The 17,710-nt window shown below is 40.9% G+C and overlaps 2 protein-coding genes across 2 annotated transcripts; one reads left to right on the top strand and one right to left on the bottom strand.

Annotated features, from left to right (window-relative positions):
• Positions 1-549: 549 nt before the first annotated feature.
• On the top strand, positions 550-9,844 carry LOC108875636 (ADP-ribosylation factor-binding protein GGA1). The gene is made up of 15 exons (XM_051070808.1): positions 550-625; positions 847-945; positions 1,254-1,377; positions 1,977-2,077; positions 2,292-2,372; positions 2,926-3,063; positions 3,174-3,255; positions 3,357-3,468; positions 3,617-3,756; positions 4,137-4,180; positions 4,436-4,626; positions 4,773-5,053; positions 5,178-5,347; positions 5,868-5,978; positions 6,093-9,844. Exons 1-15 carry the CDS (start codon positions 611-613, stop codon positions 6,201-6,203), a joined length of 1,800 nt encoding a protein of 599 aa, XP_050926765.1. The 5' UTR covers positions 550-610; the 3' UTR covers positions 6,204-9,844.
• LOC108875634 (probable ATP-dependent RNA helicase DDX17) lies at positions 9,169-17,673 on the bottom strand. Its single transcript, XM_018664665.2, has 13 exons — positions 17,341-17,673; positions 15,711-15,870; positions 15,492-15,588; positions 15,019-15,152; positions 14,699-14,764; positions 14,446-14,587; positions 14,110-14,270; positions 13,828-14,000; positions 13,553-13,663; positions 13,371-13,432; positions 13,059-13,118; positions 10,678-10,911; positions 9,169-10,549 (listed from the first exon to the last, which is right to left on the bottom strand). The coding sequence occupies exons 1-13, from the start codon at positions 17,391-17,393 to the stop codon at positions 10,041-10,043; spliced, it is 1,962 nt and encodes a 653-aa protein (XP_018520181.1). The 5' UTR covers positions 17,394-17,673; the 3' UTR covers positions 9,169-10,040.
• Between the last annotated feature and the right edge of the window lie 37 nt (positions 17,674-17,710).

Raw genomic sequence — 17,710 nt, 5'->3', positions numbered from 1 at the left:
TTGCAGTCAGTGACTGGTGATGCTCTCCAAGGCTTTCACTGCAGCCACCTTCAGCTCTTGCTTGTGGGGTCTCTCAGTTTGGTTGCTTTAGCCATGTGTTGAGGATCATTGTCCTGCTGAATAATGAAATATCATGTTTTTTTCTGTCAACATTGAAATCATCAATAAATACCAGTTTGCCAGTTCCACTGGTAGCCACACATGCCTAAGCCTTAAGAGAGCCAGCACTGTTTTTGACAGTGTGTGGTGTGCTTTGGGTCATGAGCTCTGTAGAAAACATCCACCCTTAAAGTTACGTAATATTTCATCACAACTTTAAGCATGTCTGACTGTCATCTGGGTTTTTTGATAAAAAAAAAAAAAAAAAAAAAAAAAAAAATATATATATATATATATTATAATATGTATATAATATGTATATATATAATGTGTGTGTATATATATATATATATATGTATATTTTACAAGTTGTCTCTCTGTATTGCATTATTCTTAATGCCTTTTTTTCTGTCACTAAAGTGAAGCTTAAAGTCTGTTTTGATCCATCAGTCCCCAGCTTGCAACCAGACTTTTGGCCCACAAAATCCAATCTCCTCAGGAGTGGGAGGCTATGCAAGCACTTACAGTAAGAGACTGAATTGCATGCAGCACTGACAAGTTCACTTTCCATCAAACCTTGAAGTTAAACCTTCTGTGTGTGTGTGTGTGTGTGTGGTGTGTGTTTTGTGGCTAACAAGTGCAAAAGGTCAAAGTAGTATGTGTCATTATTACGTGTTTAGCAAAAGTTATTATAAGTGTGATGGCTTGTCTGAAATTTAAAACCAGCAAACTTTAACCAATTCCCAGGTTCTTGAGACGTGCATGAAGAATTGCGGAAAACGATTTCATAATGAAGTGGGAAAGTTTCGCTTTCTCAATGAACTCATCAAGGTGGTGTCACCCAAGGTAATGACTGCAGCTGTATACCCATGATTTTTTAAGTAACAGCAATATATACTTGATCACACCACTTAGTTCCAAGAGGTGGTTTAACAGCAGAATCAATTCACTGTATGTTGGAACATGAAGCTAGGTCTGTGACAATGACACTGCTTAGCCACTCTAACATGTAGGTATGAATATTGTAAATAGAGAGTAAGTCACAACACACTTATGTCAAAAATGTTATTCTAGTTTAGAAGATGTTTCTCTTCTCTTCTCAGAATAAACACATTTCTGTTAACACTTATTAATCCCCCCTGCCCCTTCTACAGTATTTAGGTACCAGGGCTCCAGAACCAGTGAAGAAGAAGGTTTTGGAAATGATGTTCAGCTGGACGGTGAGGCTGCCAGATGAGACCAAGATAGCAGAGGCATATCAGATGCTGAAAAAACAGGGTGAGTGCTCGAGATGTTTGAGAACATGACTAACTATGAAGCTAAAGGACTTTGACAAGTTCTTTAGCTGTGTGTTTTCTCTTTTTCTGAATTGTTTCAGTATGGGCCTGATTTGTTATTCCCAACATTCACCATACAGTGGGTTGATATTTGTTTTTAGTTCCCGTATTTCACTGATAATGTGTTTTTTGGTTCCTGGTATTTTCCTTGTTTTAACAAATAGTGTTTTGTACAAGTGGAATCAGTTCCCCTTTTTATGCGGATGAGCCACAAGCATGAGACTAATGTCCTTAGTCATGCTTAGGTGAATGTAGTGCGATCTTAAAAATGGGAGTTTCCAACCAAGTTGCAGTGGTCCTGAGTTACTGCAGTACAGTCAACTTATGTAGGGTTATGTTTGAATACAACAGACTCTTATTATAATGTGTTTAGATTTATATAAAAGGCATGGCTTGAGCAATGTTACAGCACCAGTGTCACATGTATCCCTGACTGTCAGAGATGACATAATTGTCTCATTCCGCATACAGTGTAAATATCTAAAACTGGGGTCGTGCTGTTGACATATAAGGTTAAGAGGTGTCCTTGTCCACTTCCAGGTATTGTCAAGCAGGATCCGGTGCTTCCTGATGACAAGCCCCTCCCACCCCCTCCACCCAGAGCCAAAAGTGCCGTCTTTGAGGATGAGGAGAAATCCAAGGTATGAAATGAAGAAGCACCAACCACATCAAGCAGGTTTACAAAGGGAAGCAATTAAACTGTATCATCTTCTTATCTGAGTCGTGAAAATCTTCTTTACCCATCAAATCCTTTTAAAGTGAAGCATCTGGGAAAATTGTTAAGGGACTGAGGGTTTACAAGTTTGCTTCCTCCTCTCTTTCCTCTCCCTATTCTGTCCTGTCCTGTTTTTGTAGATGCTGTCTCGCTTATTGAACAGCACTCACCCGGAAGATCTAAGAGCTGCAAACAAGCTCATTAAGGAAATGGTCCAGGAAGTGAGTCATGGGTTTTGTTAACCAAATGTGCTGTACAGTGTGTACCTGTGTATCTGTGTTTCTTCACCATTTGTATGAAATACACACCTGATTATGCAGATGATGATATTAATGCACCTGAATATCAGTCTCAAGGCTCTTTCAACAATTCAAATTTTCAGTTATTATAGTGATTAATACCTTGGTTTAAATTATGTATTCAGCCTCTTCCAACACTGACAACAGATGTGGGAAGCTGAACATCCATAGTAACAATCAGACATTAGACTGCAGTTTCTATAAAATATTCTTAAAGTTAATAATATTTAAACTGGTTTAAAAAGACAACTCTACATACTTCACATACTGTCTGTATTTGCTGTGATAAATAGAAATCTTAAACTGTAATGTAGCCTTAATTATTCCCATATTGTCACTGAATCACTGAATGCAGCAGTGAACAAATTTAGTCTGGGAATGAAGGTCTGCAAAAATGCTGCAGTTTAGATTTAGCAATTAAGAATGTTTCTGTTGATCCTGAGCACTGTGAGATTGTGTTGCTCTTTTTCCTTAGGACCAAAAACGAGTGGAAAAGGTATCAAAGCGAGTGAACGCCATCCAGGAGGTGAAGGAGAGTGTCAGCCTGCTGAGCCAGCTTCTGGAGGGCTACAGCAAAGAGAGCTGCTCCCAGAGCAACCAAGAGCTCATTAAGGTTAGAACAGCTCAGCGCATTAAAACATGCCTCAGCTACAGTCTCGTAATCCTGCTGGGATCGCTCAGTAGAAGTCTGGTTTTAATGTTTTAACATAGTTCTAATTGCAGGATCTTTATCAGCGCTGTGAAAAGATGAGGCCCACGCTATTCCGATTAGCTAGTGATACAGAGGATAATGACGAAGCCCTAGGTAAGTAAGACTTTTTTCCCTGTACAGATTTCATGTAATCAGGATTCGAGCACAAAACTGGAAAACCACTTTGGTGTTTCTAATTAATTTTCTGCCTGCAGCGGATATCTTACAGGCCAATGACAGCTTAACACAGGTCATCAATCAGTACAGACAGCTGGTAAAGGGGGAGGAGGTGCCAAAAGATGGCGATAGCCACGCCCTCACAACCAGGTATGTGTATGCATTTGTAAGGTCAGTGCTGAAAATTGCAGCAAAGTGCGATTCAGCATCCATCAGTGTTTATGAATTTATTGAATTCCCCGAACCTTTCTGCAGACTATAAAATCACAGATGGATATTTTCTGTCCAAATCAGGCAGCAATAGCTCAGCACTTGTGGACCTGATGGGACTTAATGCATCAGCCAACACAGCACTCTCCAACCCAGAGTCCTCCAGTCTGCAGACCCTGACTCAGAGCATGGGTATCAACCTCTTGGATGATGAACTCATGTCTCTGGGTAAGTACAGCTCATTGCTGACAAAGAAACACATCTGGTTTTTTAAGCACAACAATGTTTTTAACAAGCTTCAAAAGTCAGCAGTGTAAGCAGAACTTAATCAGCACAGCACAGTTATACCTTATTTCCACTGGCTGGCATGTAGCACTCTAATGGCTAGTTGGCTAAAACCCAGAGGCTGGCCACACCTTGCCAGACCATAACAAGGCTAGAACACAGTCTCAGCCTGTTCTCTGGCAAATCTGTCACAAATTCTTACATAAGCAGTAAATTGTTTTTAACTTTAAACAGGGTTTGTGAGCAGCATTACATTTTAAGGTTTTAACCAACAAAAACTGCAGTCAGATGTAATTAACCTTTTGTTGTTTTTGTTTTCTTAGGACTGAATGTAACAGAAAACTGCGTCTCCCAGAACACTTTTCAGGTGTGAGTTGTAAGATAATTCTGTTCATGCTCATGTGAAGGCCAGAATTTGTTGTTGAAATTTTTAATCTTTGGTGCCACCTAGTGGAAGTTCCAAAGCAGACTCCTCTACAAATAAAAACTAATAACATATATATAATAAAATTCTACACATAGTGGATTTAAAATGGACAGTGATGAAATTTGCAAAGCATTTTACATCAGCTCCTTCTCCACACAGTCCTGACATCCAAACTCTAACCCTCTGTTTTCTCAGTCCTCTAATAGCACAGAATCATCTGCTCCATCAGTACCAGCTACTGTCTTGCTACCAGCTGTGGTCCAAACACAGCAGGCTCTACCAGCAGGGGGCTCCACTGCTCCACCTAAAGCCATGGAAGAGCTGGATTTACTGGGGAAGACTTTGCTACAGCAGTCCTTACCTCCTGAGAGCCAGCAGGTTAAATGGTAAGGGAAACAGACAGGAAGTTATAGAGTTAATAACCTAAGGAAGTATGGCCTTATCATTATTTGATTGGTGACATCTGTGACTGTCATGAATGTTAATGTTTTCTGTTCCTCTACTCCCCTGATTGTTTTGCTCTCACATGCAGGGATAAGCTCCAACCTCAGTCCAGAGTCACTTTACGAGATCTCCAGACCAAGTCCAGCACCAACTCTAGACCTGCTCCTCCTGCAACCACCACCTCCTCTGGTCCCGCTCTTCCTCCGGGGCCCATGTCTAGCCTGGCCATCCAGTCGGAGCAGCCTGACGCTCTCCTCCTCTCCAACCTCAGTCTCACAGCTGCTGAGAAAGGCGTGTCACCTGCTGCCGACCTTTATGACAACATCTCCTTAGCTGACGTAACTGTGCCTCTGGAATCAATCAAACCTAGTAAGCACAAGCAGAAACACCAGACCCAGCAGTGACACAGGTTGTGGTCATAAGAGCACTTTCTCTCTTTATTTCTTCACATCATATTTTGATGTGTTTTTCCCTTTGTGTCCACATATTTCAGGCAGCTTATTACCAGTGACTGTATTTGACAAACACAGCCTGCGGGTTTTGTTCACCTTTGCCCGTGACTGTCCTCCAGCACGGCCTGATGTGCTGGTGGTGATCATCTCCATGCTGTCCTCAGCTCCCATTCCTGTCACCAACATTCGCTTTCAGGCAGCTGTGCCCAAGGTAGGTTTATGTTGTCTGCTAGTCACTTGGATAACAGGCATGCCTAGTAATCAAAGATGCCATCACATACCTAAAACATACAGGACCATTCAGTCACCTGGAAACTGTATCTGTGGACCAAAATATTATTTGTGGATATTATTTGTTAAACCTGTATTTTTTTTTGGCCACTTGGGGGCAGCAGAAAGAAGCTGTGAGCACAAGATTGAGGCTTCATTACTTTATTTTAAATTACTATGGCGAACTTGTTGGTAAACAGTTGCTAATTTATAAATCCAGCAGATACAGAGCAACATTAGCATTCATTTGAAGTTGTGTCTCTGACCACATAATGAATCCCAGTATTTCCCTCTCTGTTTTTGGTCTCTAGCTCTATAGCTGCTAATTGCTCCACTTTGTTCATTAGCTAGTCCGAGGGGAGCTGCAGATTTGAGTGATGATTTCAGAAGATTCTCTACAGTCAGATTGAAAAAATATTGATTATAGCCTCTTGTGTATTTTTTGTGTGTGTGGATGGAAGGTGATGAAAGTGAAACTGCAGCCTCCCTCTAGTACTGAGCTCCCAGCATTCAATCCCATCATGCCTCCAGCTGCTATCACACAGATCCTGCTACTGGCTAATCCTCAGAAGGTACTCTTTGTACATCATCTTTTGTTTGTTTGTTTACAAGAAAACTCCACAGGAGAGATTTTCTACATCGTTGCTGGTAATACAAGTTTAGCCTGACATCTGTTTTTGTTTCAGGAAAAAGTACGTTTGCGGTACAAACTAACATTCAACCTGGGGGACAAATCTCACGATGAATCAGGTGATGTGGACCAGTTTCCCCCTCCAAACACCTGGGGGAGCCTCTAGTGAGAAGGACCAACCTTCCTATCATCCAGTCTGCTGCTTCCTTTAGATTTCGGTTAAAGTTGTCTCTCATCCCTGGCAGAGGCAAGATGGCCTCTTTTTCACATCAGTGGTTTCTAAAGTTTGGTAATACAAACTGACGTGAGACCAGTTGTGGGAGCCAGCTTCTACCTTGTGCCTTCCTTCACAGCCTTCCTGTCCTTATTTGATCATCTCCGTGTTCCTGTGTTTTGTAGCTACTTTTTCTTCTTTCAACAGTCACTTCAATGCAGAGATATATAGCAAACTATCAGAAACATTGACTCAATGCAATGACTTCTGAGAAAACAAGTTGAGTCTTAAAAAAAACAAATGTGTGCATTTGTCTGATTTACATACTGCTAGTCCCATGTCATGTGAATTACTTGTAACAGCTGGCGTCCAACATTATTTGTTTTTTGTTTGTTTGTTTACAACACTCAATCTGAGGCAAGTGTCTGATGCATTCTTAACTTAAGAGTATTGTCACAATGTGTGTGTCCAGTGTTTATTTTGAATGTTTGTTTCGTTACTGTGTCTCAGTTAAATGTTAGTCAGCTAAATGCTTATAGCTATATTTTATAAGTGCTGACAATCTTATGAAAAGCCAAAAGAAACCCCACTACATTAAATTCATGATATGGAATAAGAACTAAAATGAATTTCCCATCAAATGAAGAGTCAAATAGTGTCATGCTCAACTCATTAGAAAAACCTCTTCCACTTTACCCCATAATGAAAACAGTTATTTATTTGCCAAGCACAGAGTTGCATATGGAAATAATCAAACTAGATGTAACTGTCAGCTCCTGCATTTTAAATCATCATAGTGGTTTTCCTTTTGATCCAGTCAGTTCTGAGTATGAGGAATTAATCTGAAAGGCTGTATTAACTGTAAAAGAACCAGGAGTTTATCCAAGGAGCATACATAATGAGTGGGTGCATTTTTAAGTATTGTCTTGGATTTAATATTTATGTATAATACGTATGTTGTTTTCTTTGGAAAGGATTACAGTAGGGCGGTGTGTGTTTAAGTCGTGGCAGTGGTCCTTTTTCACAGCAACATTAAATTGTCTGTGTCCCAGTAAGCCATGACAGTGGGGCAGAAAGCCAGCATGCACAATACCAGGACTCAGAAACTGAAGCAGCAAAATGGAATTCAGATATTCTACATTTTATTATCTACACCTGGGCTTTTTCCCACTGTGTTGTATCAGAATATATTCTGTGAAAAAAGGCCCGTGAAGGAAGGGCACTAAATCTCTGCTCCTTTAAAATCAAGCTTTTTTTTTCCCATTTCTGCACTTTTCTTTGTTTTCAGAAGATTGGGACACTATTCTACATTATGTTTCACTCAGGATTTTGATTTGGAGATTTTCTTCTTACTCAGCCTCAACTCACCACGCACTTATTTTGTTTAAAATTTTGCACATGAAACCATTCCCTTTTCAGAGTAACTTGTCTTTCCTCATTCGCTGCCTTTCTACTGTTGATTGACCCAAAGAGGGACATGTGAAGTCCTGAGTTGACGTCGCTGACATCCAGTTCGATTCTACCACATGTGCCTGAGATGAAACTTTTGATTTTCATTTGCTTTGTACATATATGTATACAAATGACTGGTTTGATCTTTGTTTCTGTTTTCATATCTTCATGTCCTTATCAAAAAAGACTTTGTGAAAATGACACATCAAATGATGTTACAGAATCATCAGAATATCCGTGGTCACTCAGTTGATTGGAGCACGGGTCTATGATCACTTCTTAGGGTCTTAAAAGACTAAAATAAAATAAGATTAGAGGCAGACTGATTCCAACTGATAAATGCACTTCTGAAATACATGTGAAATGCGTGTAACTACAGTAGAGATAAAGCTGGAGCTTCAATTTATAATATAATGGATCCACATCAGAATTACCCACTGAGTAATAATGATTAAGTTTAAAACATACCTGCGAGGTGCCATTAATCATCCTGGTAGGTAGCTAATCAACCATTTCATTATATTTACAGATAAATTTACATTGCTTACTTGTCTAGGACTGGCAAAAAAAGAGCAATAATCAGACGAAAACTAGCCTCAGTAATAACATTTCACAGCTCAGATTGTAAATAAAGAACATTTGTGCTCCCAGCATGACTTATTGTAAACTATGCAGTGAGGGGGCTGTTACAGGTTTGCCAGGTTTACATCAACTCATTCAGATCAGATGTAAAAACATATGGAAATTTGCCTTTTGTCATTACCATAAGAGCTGTGTATATGGCACAGGCCTTCTCCATCCACACAACCTTCATTAGTAGTGGGTGCTCTAATTAGCCACATTTGTCCTCCTTTAGAGAATGTTTTGGGATGATGACAACAGAGACTGCTTGATTTGTTAGAGGTCTTAGGGAGTAAACTAAGCAAGTCATCTGTGAGTCTGGAACCAAATACGTGTCAAAGAAATTGATGCATTAACTGACCCTGAGCTACATGCCAGCACATCAATTACAGCATTTCCATTTCATGTCTGGGTTTAGTGTTCATTGAGGTGTAAAATTTTAGTTCCCCTTTCAACAAACCTGTTACAGATTACAGATCCTAGTTCTGGGTGATGCAAGTATTGAATAACTCCTGTAATTCAGTTATAAGAACACTCAAATATGATCAAGCGTGGTGTATGTAATGCTGCCACCCTTTGTCCAGCTTTGGGAATCCGGAAGAGTTTGAGTGACGAGGCCTTTATAAATATATTTATGAGGAAGGGAAAAATTCTTTTCTGTCTGTGCTCCTACTGTAAATAAAGACCATTATGTATATTTACCAATAAAGGCAACATGTGTACATACTGCTGGGTACAAACTGAGAATGTGGTACGACTGTATATTTAAGTTACATGTAGTCATTTGTACAGGGAATTCACCTGATGTACAAGTAATCTGATCAATAACTTGTTCAGTAGAACATCAAGTTTTGATTCATTTATTTAGAAAGAAAACACAGTAAAAAGAGCACAATGAGTGAAAGAGGAAACAAGCATCAAATGCAATTTAGTAAACAATCCACACAAAAATAAATCAGCATCAGCTAATCTGCTTATTCAAATATGTGAGTTACAAATAATACATCCATTTTGACTGGCTACAGGACAGAAAAAAAACTAAAGGCATGCGTGACAAATGCACCTAAATCTACAGCAACAGTTCATTACACTAAAAAAAAAAAAAAAAAACTAAAACTAACAAATAAGATTCACAAATTTACATGCATTGCTTGAACGTTTAGAATGACTCAATCTCAAAATAAAAGCTATAATTAGAATACATTGCTGATCAAAAGCTAAGTTTCCCTTCAACTGAACAAGGCAAAGATTTTGAAGCTAGAGAAAAACATGACTGGAATGAGATGGTTTCTGTTAGAAGTTATTTTGCCCATAGACCAGCACTCTCACACTGAGGCCTGAGTATATGCCTGTTTTCATTCTAGACAAACACAGCTGAAATTAGAGAGGAAGAACAAACCGGTAAAATCCATTGTTTTGGTGTTTGGCTGAAATGAAAACATAACAAACTTTTCCCTCCATGATAAATGGTTGAGAGTGACTGCATGAGACCTTGGACAATGATGATCTACATTGAAAAATTGATTTCCCTTTCTATTGGAAAATTTAAAATCCACATGTTGGGATTATTGAAATGTACAAAACAAATAGAAAATATAAGCCCTTACCTCCTTAGGAATATCCCTGCCTCTTGGCGTTAACAAGAGTTGGAAAGTAAAAACCCAATTATACTGTGAATACACTAAGTAAGAAAATTAGTGCTTCTTGCTCATAATTCTACTTCCGAGGTGGTGGAGGGCCTGGAGGAGGAGGTGGTGGAGAAGTGAAAGGGTAAGGTGGCTGCCCCATAAAGCCCATTAGCGGGGGCTGTGGTGGCGCAAACTGCTGTGCCATGAGGGGCTGCGGCCCCACTGATGGTGGAGGAGGAGGAGGAGGAGGCTGGCCAAACTGACCCTGAGGCTGGCTAGGTTGATCCTGACCTCCACTGCCACCAGACTGGCTGCCACCGCCACGGGAGTTGTAGGCCCCGCTACCGCTGTAACTCTGGTACTGATCTGAGCCTGAGTTGTAGCTGTTCCGGTGATCCCGACCTCTGTCCCTGTAGGAAGAAGAGGAGGAAGCGGAACGGTCTCCGTCACGACTGCTGCGGTTGTCACGGCTGAAGCCACTACGGCTGTCTTTGCTGCCGCCACTGCCTCCACTGGAGCGCATGCGCCGATCACACTCCTCCTGGTACATAAGGTTAGGGTTGTTGGAGCTGCTGCCACGGTAACGCATTCTGCCACCTGTAACAAACAACAAATGTAAAATCAGTATTCTTGACCTGTAGATCAACTCTCTCTCCTCTTCAGATCGGTAAGCATGTCTGTGAACTGTGAAATATCTTCATCTGAAAAACAAGAGTTGCTCTTACCGCCTCCTCCACCGCGGCCTGAGTCCACAAGCTGAAGCAGTTTTGGGTTAATGGCCTGTCGAGCTTCCTCCAACACCCGGACGAGGTCTCGGGCCTGCCGCAGGTTCCCTGGGGTGAAGAAGGTGTAGGCAGTGCCTTTGTTGGTACTGCGGGCCGTACGTCCAATACGGTGGACGTAATCTTCAGAGCAGCTGGGATAGTCATAGTTGATGACGAACTTGACATCTTCCACATCTTTTGGATAAAGAATGATTGGTGTTACAACACAGGGGAAAGGAAAAACATGATAATCACAAGAAGGAAAAAAAAGAAAAAAGTATCATTTTCATTCAAATCATCTGATGTTTTTATTTTAATAAATTACATTTAAATCTTTATTTATTTATTTATTTTTACTGTAAAGAAGAATTGCTAAATATTTTAGGTTATACAACTAAAATCAAGTAGAGTAACTTACCTGCTATATCAGACACTGTGCAAAAATCCACACATCCAAGGTTTCATTTCATTTCAGTTTAAAACCAAAGTAACTCATTTAAATCCAATACAGTTAAAGCTGAAATTGACTTCAGGGTTTCAAGCTCACTTGATGAATAGTGAGCATGACACTGAGATATTAAAGCTTTGTAATCTTCACACCAATATGATTACTGGTCAAAATGTGTGAAGACACAGAGTCTGTTTCTCATTACAGAAGATGTGGGGCTCTGACAGCACTGCTGATCAATAAGTCTCCCTTTTCCCCTCCATCATGACAGAGGGAAGCCGTTTCATCAACCATAAACTACTGAATAACAGAGTGACGATGCTCTGTGGTAAAACTGCTTTGACTAAAATATGAGCACGATGGAATGTATGGTGAGCGCATGGAGGAGTTAAGAGAAAGGGGTGGTGAGGTACTTACCCCCTTCATGTTGTGTTTACAAAGGTAGTCAGTCCCCCCCTGATCAGTCCTGGTTCATAGGGAGGGCCTGAGGGGGAGGGAGACAGGATTCATCCCTCACCTTCTGCGCACACCAGCAACGTCAGACGGGAGCAGAACCATTTAACCTCATGAGACACACACACACACACACAACGGCTGGTTCTGTTGCTCTCTCGCCGCGTTGCAGGACCCTCCTCAGACCCTGGCCAGGACTGGATCCAGACGAGCCCGTCTAACTCCCTCTCCCCTGTCTGTCTGCTTTTTGGGACGGATCGATGGGCAGACATACAGGCACCTCAGGCTGCTCCCAAGGAAGGCTCGTTGGATTTACAAACTCTGACAATACTGGGCAGGGGGGAATCTTAGTTACCCAAGAAGGATAAGAGGGGCTTTAATCCCTCTAAAACTAGCCAAGCCTCTACTTTAACGTGACTGAGGGGGGCAGTGACAGCAGCACAGACTGTTACAGCTGCCGTGTGCTGCCAAACCCTGAGAGGAGAAGAGGGGAAAAAAGAACAAGGATACGGTCATAGGAATTTCGGCAAGTCATAGACACTTCACTTATCCCCCCTTCTCACATTTATCCGCCAACAAATGAGATATCAAACTAGCCATCCTAACCTTCCTGATGTCTCTGTCAATTGTCCTGCACATATGCATCTGCAAAACATAACAAAATGTGTCCTTTGCAGAATGACATCAATGGAACAACTACAAAATGTATTATTTCATCTTTGGAGAAATGTGTAATATCAGCAACATCATCATTAAATTTGTACTGACACCATAAAGGAGACGTGAGAAAAGGTGTGCAGAGGCATCAGCCCCACACACCCCTCCTTTCAGGCAGCGTGCCAAAGAGCCCCGGTTGAAGGAAGCTTTTTAACTGCAGTAACAAGAAACAGACTATAAAACCCAGTGGACCAGAAGGCCTGCAGCCTCCCTACTGGACGTTACAGGTCATTAAACTGTCAGGTTCTAATAGTGAGGAAAATCCTTCAACGTAATGTGCTGTTTTTATTTCACTGTACATCACTAAATTCAAACTGATTATACCATCTGTGTATTTTGGAAAGTTCCTAGAATGATATCCTGTGCAAAAAACTGTCATAATGTCATCTGAAAATAATCAAAGGATTTGCATTGATCTGCCATCTATGTGGAGCGACAAAGGGCTGCTGTAAATGACTGTTAAAGCTAGTCTACTGATCAGTAATATACTTACCTATTGGTCAAAAGTAAATTGGCAACAAAAAAAAAAAAAGAAGTCGTCTGGTTGTATGCAAACTCATCAGTGTGATTGTAGCTGACCGTTTACTTGTGTTATTCTACTATGCATAATACACTTTTGCTTACAGAGAAAGCCACACCACGGGAAAACTCAAAAACAAGGAGAGAGGAGACAGTCATATGAGATTATGTAGCACTAACTGTGCGTATGTGTGAGGAGACATACCCAGACCACGAGAGGCGACATCAGTAGCAATCAATATAGGAGCTTTGCCACTCCGAAACTCTGTGGAATTAAAGTAATAAATAATAATAATAAATAATTGTCTCAATATTAGCAAAAAAAGACACTGGACAGAGTCATTTAAGTTTTAGTGAGTGGGTAACTACAAGCTAATACCAACTGATGAACAGTCTCTGGAGGAAGGTGTTTTTACTATTCTGTGCTATTCCAGACAGGTGAATGTCAGTCTAGGCAAAAAACTGATCCCGAGCAAAGGGAAGGATGGAAGTACCACTGTATTAGATTTATTCTTACCTGTGAGTACCCAGTCTCTTTCCGGTTGGCTCTTGTCTCCATGGATACACATGGCTGGCCACCTAAGAACACAAAATCACAAAGTGGTAATGTAAGTAAACACTCTGAATACCTTCTGTAAATTGAATATTTGCATAATTCATCCTAGAACTACTGTCATCGTGTGATCAGTAATTCCTCACCCGTCCCGCCTCATTCTCCTGGTGAGGTCGTCACAGCGCTTCTTGGTCTCCACAAAGATGATGGTTTTGTTTTCCTTTTCAGCCATAATTTCCTCCATCAGCTGAATAAGTCTGTAGACAGGGAGACACATTCGCAGCACATCAACGGCACTGAGCTCAACTGTGTGAAAGTATGACCTCATGTCTTGTAACACTATTATAACAGTTTTATAGCAGCAGATGATCATGACATAATGTAATTTTAGGTCAGCTATTTTCCCAGTGGCTATCCTTACTTCTGGTCCTTCTCAGTCTCCATGCAGACATCGACTATCTGCAAGATGTTGTGGTTGGCACTGAGTTCCAGAGCGCCAATATTAATCTGGACATAGTCCCTCAGGAAGTCCTCAGCAAGCTGCCGAACCTCCTTTGGCCAGGTTGCACTCCACATAAGAGTCTGTCTGTCGGGCTAAGAGACAGAAAGAGAGAAAGAACCCAGCCAAATTATATGATCTACGTTTAAAGTCATGAAGATCATTTAAAATTTAGTAGTCATGGCAATTAAACCTCTCTCTTACCCTGATCTGTTCAACTATCTTGCGAATTTGTGGCTCAAAGCCCATGTCCAGCATGCGGTCGGCCTCATCTAGCACTAGGTAGGTGCAGCGACGCAGATTAGTCTTCCCCACCTCCAAGAAGTCAATGAGACGACCAGGTGTGGCAATGCAGATCTCAACACCTAGAGGTAAACAAAAACCATGTCGAAAAAAACAAATTCAACAATAAAAATTGACTTAGTTCCCCTCTGCAAAACTGTGAAAGTACTAAAAAGTACACAAGTATATTGAACAGGCTTTGAATTTCATGCCACTTTTAATAATCCATTGAATGTGTCCATCTGTAACCATACCCACCCCTCTCAAGATCTCGAATCTGTGGTCCCTTGGGTGCTCCACCGTAGACACAGGTGCTTTTGATGCGGGAAGACTTGCCATAGTCATATGCAACCTGTTGAACCTGCTGAGCCAGCTCTCTGGTTGGGGCCAGCACCAGACACTGTGGAGAGAGGAGGAAGACTGTAGATTGTTTGTATGTTCACACAAAGATGGCATGGCTTAGATAAAACACTTTATCTGACAGAGAAACACATTTGGTCTAGGTACTTACAATGGGTCCATCTCCTCTCTCCAGATAGGGCTGGTGGTTGATGTGCACGATAGCAGGAAGAAGATACTGCAGGGAACAACAAGACACGTAGGACAATAATTTAGATGGTGTGCAACAGGAAACCAGGCAAACCAATTAATTCTCTAAAAGACAGTATATTGTCTTCTTATATGATCTGAACTCTGTCCTTCTGCAGTTGTACTGCTGTTGCTGATATGCATTTTTCTTGTGAAATGTGCTACGTAAAAAACAATTATAAACTTATCCAATAAACTAAAGCGTCATTATCATGCAGCATTATGATAGCCAGGCATCCTTACAGCCAGTGTCTTTCCAGAGCCAGTCTGTGCAATCCCCACCATGTCCCTGCCACTCAGGGCCACAGGGAAGCCCTGAGACTGAATCGCTGTTGGTTCTTTAAAGTTCTGCTGTATCAGCACATCCATCACATACTCTGCCAGGGAGACAATCAACAAGACAGTTACACTTCTGGACTGTTACTTTCAATTCTTTCTTAGTCACTGCTATCAGGAGGACAGTAGATATACCAACTAGTCCAGCTGTAAGATATTTTGTACTAACATTGCAAAATTTTATTTCAGTTCAATTAGGATAGTTTTGTTGTTTTATTTAAGTTCATCATAGTAAGTGGCTTAAAAACTAAACAATGACACTTTGAAGACCCTAGATGCTGGAAGGAGTGGATGAATAACGTACTGTAATGTATATATTAATGTTTCCCAGAGTTTATTTGTACAAACATTGTAGTAAGTGTAATGTATGGTTTACTAACGAGGAAACTGCGCCTGGTGAAAAGCTGTAATCGCTTTTGGACAGCCAGAGCCTCTTATGGTGATCTCCTTCTTCCTGCAAAACTCTTCCATCTCATACTGATTAGAACGGTAATAGAGAGAAAAAAAGACAAAAATATATATGTGGATATATATGTGGACATAATTGATATTTACTATTATTTTCCAGAATATCTTCTGATATTAGATAGAAAATGTACCTGACTCATACGTTGGACTTCAGGGTGTTCAGCATAGAAGTTCTTCTCAAATTTTGGCAGCTCATCCAAGTTCCACCTCTTCTTGCGGAGACGCTCACCTGGATTCCCAAATTTCATCGGTGGGGGTCCACTGCGACCACTCATGGCCCCAAACCGTGGCCTAAGAGATAAGGTTATATTCATAAGGACAGCTGGGGTATCACTGTCAATACTGCAGGTACTTTCTCCAAAGAAAACATGTGCTGATCATTTCTATCTGTCTTTTGGGTGTGTCTGTGACCGGCTGAATCGAAATGTCAGACAATTGGAGACTGTTTTCATAAAGTCCAGATTGGCCTATCTGTATTTCCACCATTACAGATCTCTACCAGTATGTGGATGAAAGTTATGCCTTAATGATGTTTATTTATTTGAGACATTTATTGGTTACTTATATTTTTGGTCCATAACTCAGCTCAGACCGCAGACCACACATTTAACAACTGACTTGTGCTGTGACTTCAGAGAATATTCAGGCCTCTTCACTTTCTGTATACTTTATTATGTTGTTTATTCAATTTTAATTGGATTTAAATTTTTCCCCATCAATCTACACTCAAGTGAAAACATGTTTGCAATTTTTATAAGTATTTATTAAAAATCAAAAACAGATTTTTTTTATTTCCCAAAAGTGTTCAGACCCTTAATTAAATACTTTGTTGAGGCCCCCCTGGCAGCAATTACAGCTTAAAGCGTTCTTGGGTAAGTCTCTACAGGCTTTGCTTGCACACCTGGATTTGGGCAGTTCATCCCATTCTTCCTGGCAGGGATGATATTAGTCATGTGATGAGCAGTGCCTCGTGTTCACCAGGCATAGTGTTTGGGGTTCTGCCCAACTGCTTCAATTTAAATGCAGTTTGGGAAACTCCAAGCAGGCTGTCATATGTATTTTACTCAGAATTGCTTTGGTCTGTTACAGTGACTGTTGGGTTCATGGTCACCTCCCTGACCAAGGCTCCTCTTTTCTGATAATTCAGTTTGGGCGGATAACCAACTCTCGGAAGAGTCCTGGTGGTTCAAAACTTTTTTAATCGCACATGCCTACTAAGAGTTCCTTGGACTTCATGACTTGGTTTTTGTCCTAACATACAGGGTGAATGGTAAAACCTTAAATACACAGGTGTGTGCCTTTCTAAACTATGTCCAATCTGTTCAGTTTGTCACATATGGACTTATAATTATACATTCCTGTACGAGAAACAAACTAATTTTGGTAACCCCGTGACCTCACCTCTGGCGCCACCACCAGGCCAAATTTACAGACTTTGAAGACAATACTTTTACCCGGCGCCACCTTAAGGTATATTTTTAGGGTAATGTTAGACTTATCTACACGTTATGTCGTCTGTTACTCTGTGCAGTATTTACTGTTAAAGTAAAATTCAAACTGAGGAGAGGCGCTGAGGTGGTTTCAGTTTCTCTGCTTTTCTGTTATCGGCTCACACTATTGAGAGAATACCGAGTCTCAAAACAGCCATGGCCTCGAGTCAAACTTCCAGTGATGTCTAGACGTTATGCAACACTCTCTGTGCAACTCCGGTAAATGTGTGTGTGCGTGTGTGTTGTTTCTATTTATAAACTTAAGAGTTACCTGTCTCGTCCACGGTCCCTGTCTCTGTCTCCATAGGACGAACCTCCTCTCATGTTGGCGATTAACACTCCACTCTTCCCTCCGCTATATTTGACACGTTAGCTTTGACGTTTGACAGCGGTTTGTTTACGTTGTGCGCTATAATAAAAGTGCAGATTTCTGCGCAATTTACACTTGCAAAAATGTTCGAGACGACATTAGCTTATAAATATATGTATATTAGACGACAACTACGCTTAAATAAGGACTTTGTTAAACAATTGTTGTATGCGTCACGTAGCTAAACTGCTCCTTCCTTCCCTGCCCTCTTTAGCGACGTAACTTCTGCTGTGAATTATACGTAACTTCACTTAAGTGGAAACGGCACTAC

Source organism: Lates calcarifer, linkage group LG5 (assembly GCF_001640805.2).
Source record: "Lates calcarifer isolate ASB-BC8 linkage group LG5, TLL_Latcal_v3, whole genome shotgun sequence".
NCBI lineage: Eukaryota > Metazoa > Chordata > Actinopteri > Centropomidae > Lates > Lates calcarifer.
The sequence above is the reverse complement of the archived record's forward strand: the minus strand, read 5'-3'. Positions and strand labels throughout refer to the sequence as shown.

What these genes read in the sequence shown, in the direction of transcription:
- LOC108875636 (XM_051070808.1), top strand. An exon ending in GCAACCAAGAGCTCATTAAG is followed by an intron (nt 3,064 to 3,173) that starts GTTAGAACAGCT and finishes TTCTAATTGCAG; the next exon opens with GATCTTTATCAGCGCTGTGA. An exon ending in TCTCCCAGAACACTTTTCAG is followed by an intron (nt 4,181 to 4,435) that starts GTGTGAGTTGTA and finishes CTGTTTTCTCAG; the next exon opens with TCCTCTAATAGCACAGAATC.
- LOC108875634 (XM_018664665.2), bottom strand. Translation starts at nt 17,393, where the DNA reads ATGAGAGGAGGTTCGTCCTATGGAGACAGAGACAGGGACCGTGGACGA. An exon ending in AGATAGTTGAACAGATCAGG is followed by an intron (nt 14,001 to 14,109) that starts GTAAGAGAGAGG and finishes TCTGTCTCTTAG; the next exon opens with CCCGACAGACAGACTCTTAT. An exon ending in AAGAGACTGGGTACTCACAG is followed by an intron (nt 13,119 to 13,370) that starts GTAAGAATAAAT and finishes TTAATTCCACAG; the next exon opens with AGTTTCGGAGTGGCAAAGCT.